Source organism: Limulus polyphemus, unplaced genomic scaffold (genome assembly GCF_000517525.1).
Source record: "Limulus polyphemus unplaced genomic scaffold, Limulus_polyphemus-2.1.2 Scaffold1867, whole genome shotgun sequence".
Lineage (NCBI taxonomy): Eukaryota > Metazoa > Arthropoda > Merostomata > Xiphosura > Limulidae > Limulus > Limulus polyphemus.
The window spans coordinates 128,507-136,875 of record NW_013667477.1 but is presented as its reverse complement, the minus strand read 5'-3'; the positions used below and the strand labels follow the sequence as shown (position 1 = coordinate 136,875).

The 8,369-nt window shown below is 35.3% G+C and overlaps 1 protein-coding gene across 2 annotated transcripts in view; it reads right to left on the bottom strand.

The window, feature by feature from the left end:
• LOC106465204 (cell division cycle protein 16 homolog) overlaps positions 1-8,369 on the bottom strand; it is a 200,194-nt gene that overhangs the window by 84,508 nt on the left and 107,317 nt on the right. For both annotated transcript variants that reach the window (XM_022393059.1, XM_013925406.2), the window contains exon 9: positions 4,339-4,418. In XM_022393059.1, coding sequence (XP_022248767.1) covers positions 4,339-4,418 — 80 coding nt within the window. The remainder of the gene's footprint in view (positions 1-4,338; positions 4,419-8,369) is intronic.

Sequence of the window (8,369 nt, the reverse complement as noted above, 5' to 3'; positions counted from 1 at the left end):
TCATTATATTGAAAAATTAACTCAAAATGGATATATTTTTAGAAAAGAAGCTTATCCATGAATGTTAGGGTTAACATTCGAGTGGCGAGTGCATGGTCTTTATCTGAATTAGGCTTAACTCTTTTAACTGAAAGAGTTTGTGATTTTTATATTATTTTGCATTTAAATTAGCAGTTTTAAGTTCAATAATTTAATGTAATTTATATTTAGTTCATAATAATAATATGATTCAGTATTTAGAATGAAAACCTTATGTGATTTGTATGTACTACTAGTACCATGTAAGAATTTTATATTTTTTCTTCTTTCTATCTTTACTTTGTAGTAAGACCCACACTTCTTTTGTTATTGCTTTATAATTAAAACAGTCTAACTGATATATAAAAAGCTTATTCTGATATTTTGCAAAGGGTTTTAAAACTCAGTGTACAAGTGATAACAATAAAACCCGTATGTAAGTTCTGAAACAGACTAAACACATTCATCTCAATAATACAGTGGAAGTTGGGACATTCTCACAGTTGGAGTGTCAATACACAAAAGAGCTTAAGTTTCAAATTCCAATATAAACCTTGCCTATAATGTAAGGAATGTGACCTAGACTAATCTTTTAAGTGCTGTAAAGTGATTTTCTTTGTAATTTATGGTGTCTGTCATTTGGTAATCTCTTGTAACAGGATGTATCATGTAACTAGGGTCAGGCGGTGTTATTCAAACCACCTCTACTGTAAGCTATTACATACATTCACTAGTAGAGGCAATTAGTTTTGTTTCTATAGTGAACAACATACAAGGACATGTGTTGAAATAAACTTGTTTGAAAGTTCAAATAAATAATATTCAAGTACCGAAAAGCTTTTTTACTATCATATCTACAGTAACGTTCAAATATACCTGCACTAGACTGAATGAGAGTGACCCCCAACAGACGTAACAATTTACGGCAAATGTACGAAGTTCACACTGCTAACCCCATGGTTTTTTTCGGCACAATAATCAAAAGTACAGTTGCAATGAAACCAAACTTGAAATGAAAACACCTTTATGAAACAAAATTAAAATGTTTTTATGTACATATATAAACATGAAATCCTAGTTAGAAATAAAAATACTCATTTACTGTTTAGGTTTATCTGCAAATATTATTTCTGAGTCTTGTATATTACTAGAAACCATAAGGAGAGTATGTGATTATTAAAAAAAATAAAATAGATAAAATTTGCATTTTATGGTAGATACAAATTTTTGGGAATTTCAAAATGATGTACTAAAACATAAAAAGTAATAAGTTCAAATCTGGAACAAATATAAATATTGTAATAATTTCTTATAAATACCATTTTCTACTGTAATTTTCCAAGATATTAAAGATCATAATGCAAAAAAACTAAATTTATCAAAAGAAACAAGCTTTATGTTTCTCAAACTATGTGCATTTATGAAAGTTGTTATGAAGTTTCAAACAATTTAATCCACTAGTTTTATTGTTGGAATGAGATATAGCAAGACTTGCATTGGCTACTACGAAAGTTAGTAGCCGGTGGTCATCGAAATAAGTACTTAAGCAGATTCTTCTGTATCATTTCAGCTGACACCATATCAGTGTATTACTGCAAGTGGCTATTGCAACAAAAAGTAAGCCTACACTTTGGGTGCTTGGTTCTGAAGAAACTGTACTAACAGGAAGCAAATTACCCTCAAATAAGCAAATGCTGTGTGTGTGCTTTTCTATGAACACAAAACATTACAAAACACAGTTGATGAAAGCTCCAAGGCTGTGATCAAGGAGGCTGTAGGTTTTTGAATTCCAATTCATCCAGAACATCATGCCATTATCAAACTGGAGAAGCATTCTGAAAAAATGGACAAAACTAAAGAAATATTCAAAAGGAAAACTAAAACATAATGAAGCAGAGTTTGTCAGTAATCTGAATGACCTTTCTGACATTATTACTGGGGATATACCCTGACTCTGATGAAGATCCAAGAAGACAAGGATGTTCTCCTTGCTCAGAGGGAAAGAGGATGTCATGAATGCATGGACCAGGTGGATAAGGTTCTTTCTTTAAAGGAATCAAGGGCTGAGAAATGAAGTGAAGCAAGTATGGACAAAAAAAGACATGCAGAGTAGGAAGAGCAAACCTTGATGAAACTGTCAGTTGTTGGGAATCATCCCACAGCACTGATGATGAGGCTGGTGGATACAGTATCAGTAACAGTGATGAGGATAGAGAAGCAATTGAAGAATCATCATCTTCAAAACTTAAAAAGAGAACAAAGAGAAATATTATTCCTCCAAATTTAGCAATACGTATGGACAGAACCAAGCTGAGTGACAGAAAAGCAACATTTGTTCTTACTGCCACAACTCACAGCCTTGGTCATGATATGGAGGAGCTAACCATCAACCGTTCCTTGATCCAAAGATCTCAACATTGTTTCCGTGAAGAACTTGTCAAAACCTTAAAGGAACAGTTCCAACCAACAGACTTACCTGTAGTTCACTGGGATAGCAAGCTCCTTAATGAACTAACAGGGAAAGAACAAGTGGATCATCTGCCATTGATCCTGTCTGAAGTAAGAGTAAACCAACTCCTAGGTGTTCCAAAACTAATTTCTAGCACTGGAGAGGCTCAAACTTCTGACATATGTGCTGGAGGAACATGGAGTCATTGAACATGTAAATATAGTTTGCTTTGACAACAGCAAGATTAAAAAGAATCTTCTGTACTTGGTATGTTGGCATCATATCTTAGAACTTATTCTGGTATATGTTTTCAAAGACTGTATGAGGCTTTTCTCTGGTCCAAATATTGCAGTTTTCAATCAATTCCAGCAATCTTGGGAATGCATGGACCAATCCAATTATGAAACTGCAGCTGACCTTGATGAAGTAGCAGAAGCTTACAGGAAGTTAGGGCAGTGTTATTGAGTTTGTTACAAGACAACTTTTAGTCAGCCAACCTAGGGATGGTTATCAAGTTTTTTGAATTAGCCATAACCCTTCTTGGTAGCATCCCTCCTCATGGATTTATAACACCTGGAGCACTGCATCATACATGATAGATGGCCAAGGCATTAATGCCCTCAAGATTTGAATGTTTATGGGACAGTTCAAACTAACTGGACTCGCATGGAAAAAGTACTCCCTGACATCTCCCTGACCTTAACTTTCTACAACGTCTTGTGAAGTAAATGAGAAGAAAGGCATGGATGAACCTCCAAAGACCATCCAGCTGAATATCAGGAAGTCTTAAGACATGTAAATTTACGATTTTAACACAAAGAACACAACAGACTTTTTCAGGTGCCTCAAAATTTCATCTGGATTTCTAGATTATGACCCCAAGTCGTAGGAGCTTAGAAAAGACTACAAGGAGACACTACAGACAATTCAACACTTGAATGAGGTAAATGACAATGCTGAAAGGAGTGTGGCCCTTATTGAGGAGTATAATGCCATCATAACAAAGGAAGAAAAACAAAAACAATTTCTCCTTCATGTTGTGCAGAATCATACACGATGCTTTCCTGACATCATGAGTATCTAATCACACCAAGTCATATAATTATGTAATTATACTATTGTACATATAACAAAATAATAATACACTTTAAATAAATCATTTATAATACATAAAAATGTTTTTATATCACATAGTAAATATAATACCAGGCCACTGCAGTCTAAAACTTCAACTTCATTGAGCAACATCTAAATATGGTCCAAAATGGATGAAGTTTGACATTTAATGTCTCTTTGTACATTGGAACAAAATTAAGGGGTGAGAATTTTAAACATGAAATTTTACCTGCAAATAAGGACCACCTTAACATACAGTTTCGTGATTACATGATGATTGCAAAGTTGCTCAAAATAACTGAGCCCATATACAGAATTAATTGAATGTAATCAATTAGGGCTGTTGAGTAATGGATTAACAAATAGCACTAATTATCAAGCTCCATAATTTTGACATATTAAAAGGAACAATTTTTGAGACAAAACCACCTAGGTAGACATGTATAAGATGCGGTCTATTAGGCAACTTCAGACACATAACATTAAAAAAATGAAATCATAAGAGATCACATCACAAAGGAAAAGAAATAACAGATACATCTAACTTTATAGTCTTGAGACATGTTACTATATTTAACTTGTGGGTGGTTTTAGTAGTAATTAAAAAACGTTATTGAATGTTTACCCCGCAGCTGTATTGTGTAATAAGTCTACACATCAAGGAAACAATTATATATGCTCAAAATAAAAAAGTTTCATATCAAATGGATGTTCTTTATTAATGACAAATGAAACTGCAAAGATTATGATCTCACCATTGGATTTCTGTAGCTCCATTAAACATGATATATGAATTGGCAAGCATCCACTATGGAAAGAATCCTTGTTTAAAACTCTGAAAAGCAGATATAAATCACTGGGTATCATTCAAAATAGTTATGCTCTAAATCATATTTATATCCTATATTCTCAATGTAAGCATTTATTAACTACATTTCAACTACCAATATTATACACAAGGTGGTTGAGTATTAACTAGTAAAGCACACAATTCACTAAGATTAAATAAAACACAGACAACTGAAACATTATGGACGATAACCAAATACACCATTTCTTTAAAAACTAAAACCAGACTGTGTTCTGCCACTGTTTTTAAGAAACAAAATTAACACCACTTAGTTTTTTGTAATTTTATCAAAATATATATAACCATCTGGAGCCAGCTTCTTTCTGTGGTCTTATACTTTAAACAAGCTTTGCTGGAAACACAGTTTTGGTTTTCATGCATAATATTACTTCATTTACTATATGAGAAAATGGGCATACAATTCTTCTTCTTCAACATTTACAGCATATCTCATATTCAACACCAAATATTTGTTTTCTCTATTTTTCTTTAGTCAACTTATATAGAACATCTAATTTTACAGCTACAGCACAAAGAGAAAATCAGTATAAAACTAACAAATGTAAATTTTATTTATGATACACCTATACCCACTTTGACCTTGACCTTCAAAAGCCAATCAGATATAGAACTTTGTATGTAGTATCTATTTTATAAGTTTACTCATTGGTATATTTCATGTACATTACAAAGATTTACAGTAAAGGACATTGGATAAATCCAGTGCTAATGGTAACGTGTCACAAAGGAGGGTGGAATATTAAAATGTGTAGAGTAGCTGGGGCATTAGATCATTCTGTCTTGGTGGAATAGAAGTCCCATCCAGCTGAATATATCTACCTGGAACTGTTTGGGAAATAATATTATGGGATGTCCTGTACCACACTTCTAGGGAATACCCCAGCTCTACATCTCAAACAATGGGTAAGCCCAACTGGTCTCTTACTGGGGAGAAGGCAACACTCACAAAGGAAACTCTCCATATCAACCTCCCCAGCAGTTTGGTACTGGGAAAGTAAGAGTTCTCCCCACACTCAACTAGAAGAATGGAGAGAGGTTAACGTGGTTGAAAGAATACTAGAGAGTGTACATATACCACTGTCATCAGTCACAATAATCTGGAATTGAGTCCCCACTGAGAGACAGTGCGATGGGTTACTATGATAAACAACAGCAAGCTCAAGCCACGTGTAAGGGCAGTACCACACCTAGTGCTGTTTATTTTGTTTTTGTAAAAGGTGTAGTAAACAGCATCAATGGTAAGATAGACTGTGAAGTAGTCTTGCAGAAAACCCCATCTCAACAGTGGGCACTGAGTAAAGACAAACGAGTTTAATGCTTTCCATTTTCCACTGTAAGTATTTCCTGTAGGGTAACACCAGCTACTTGGTGGTTTTCGATGGCACTAAAAGTAAGGAATATATAGTGTAGTTCCTCATGTAATGTTGGATCTGGTGAGTCTTGTCAGTTTGAGTTTTTTGTTTGAGTTGAGGAACATGCAATTTGCAGGAATGAAATTATGGGACACATATAGAGGTGCCATGAAATATACAAATGACATGGAAATGACTGTAAAGCACAACAGGCAAACTCATCACACTAGAGCCTCTGAGTAGAATGGAGAATGGCAACTGAAGGGAGGTGAAAACCAGAAGCACATGAAACCACTCAATCATGCAAATATTGTGAGATGAATGTGTCGGGTGTAGTCCACATACCAGCCTGAAAGATATTCAAAGGCAGGAACAAAATGAGGCAAGAGAGGCTGTGATATGACAAATGTGGTGGAATGATATACAAAATAATGTATGGTGAAACTCATCCACAAAAGAATATGTAAGATGGACAAGCTAGTGAACCCAACTAGCTTATCCCAACTATTAAAAATTGGTATAAGTGGTTCCCACAAAAAAAGGGAGCGGTTTGAGCATGATAAAAATAGACATCTCATACAGGACACAAAAGATAATTCAGATGAAAATAATTGTACAATGATGAAATACGGATGAAAAAAAAACATCAGATCGCCATCATGGGCAGCCCAGATCTTTGGAAGAAAAGAGCAGTCTGGAAATTACATTAACCAGTCCCTATAATAGAGAGTATTGGAAGTGTCTAATATGTAAATGTCTAAACGAAGGTGACCACTAGCAAAAAGAGATGTTTTAAAAGACAAATGATACAAAGAACAGGAAGTCAAAGGCTAAATAGGGGGCATGAAGGTCCCAATCAGGAAAAGGGACCAAATGAACAAAGGAGGCCTTAAAGAGGTGGAAGGTCATGGACAATGCTACCAAGTAACTTGCAATGGTTGAGACAGACAGGCCCTTGTGAAAAGCCAGATAAAGAAAGATGCAAGATATGGAAGAGTAGGATGACTGACTGAAAAGAGCATCTGAGAGACCTGCAGTGAGAGACAACCGATTTACAATGATTGAGGGAAAAAGTAGAAAGCCTAAAAGAATGAGAGAGAAAATGGACTACTCTACAAGAAAATCCCATATATCTCACAAATGGCAAGACAAATCCGACACGTTAAAATGAAGACACAACATTTCATCATGAAAAACAGATGACAGAGGTGGGACCTCCAAAGAAGGTTTCCAGTTGACAAACAAAGCAGAAGGAGAATCTACAACTGAGCCAACAAAAGAGAAAAACAACCAGAAGAACATGGCAAGGGGTGTCTCTAATGAAAGACAGAACACAGGGAAGAAGGCAAAGAGGAGAATGAGCATAAAAGAAAAGATTGGATCAATCTTGGCTAAGGGCGTCAAGTCAGGGATGGAACTGAGGGGAGTCACAAAAGCATTGACTTGATGGGTCCCAAAACATGAATAAATCCAACAATAAAACAAAGGATGTATGGACCACTCTGTGGGATTGATCCAGCAGATGGGACAAGCAATCCACCACCAGATTCAGAACAAACTGGGACATGGCATACCATAAGACGAGTGCAATGATCCTAGACCTAATAGAGGAAGTTAAAAGTGAGAAAACACAGACATCAAGATCAGGTGCTTCCTTGTGTGTGTAGATGTAAGAAATGACTTTATAGTTGTCAAAGTGGATCATCACAAGAGGATCAAACAACTGAGATGGAAGAAGTTGGCAAGCCCAAAAATCTGCAGATATCTCCAGGATGTTGATGTGCAAAGAATGTCTCTAATGAGATCAGACCCTGGAAAATGTGATGGTGTCAAGAGCTCCCCACCCAACCAGAAAGAGAAGAATTGGCATAAAGATGCCAGGTAGGATAAGGGTGGCAGTGATAAAACCTAGGTTGTGTTGGAGCTATCAAGCCCTCACAATAAAAGGACATAGAGATGAAAGTAACAAGAGCAAAAATGAAAGGGATTAGGGTTTCTATGAAAGAAATAAAACTTTTTTTGTCCAGGAAGGAAATGAAAGAAAAGAGCCCATAAAACCAAACTCTCCACAGCTAGAAAACACATGAGAGGGTTGAGCCTGCTCCACATGAGAGTTGAGGAAAACCTTTAGGTGGACTATATACTGAATTGGATTTAACTTTTTCAGAGTGGGCATCATTTTATGAGCATGTCAGAAGGTTTCAGTGAATTACATTCAAGTTCTAATTAAACTACTTTCTTATCATGGTATATAAATAAACTTGGCAAAAAATGTAGCTAATAATCCAAATTTTAACATTATATAACTTTTAAGGTTCTTAATTTTACAAGGCAACATCAAAAAAATCCTCAATTTCCCCTAGTGTGAGAATTGTGATATTTGCTCTCCAGGTATCCCCTCTTCTCAAATTTATTTACCCCCCCCTCCCAAAAATAATGAAATTTAAGGTAAATTACTCATTATAAAATTGTCATCCCTCAGGCAAAGTACAATTTTTATAGCCTTCAATCTTATTTGGTTACAGAGCCATCAAATAGAAAATCAGATCCCACTTGTCATACC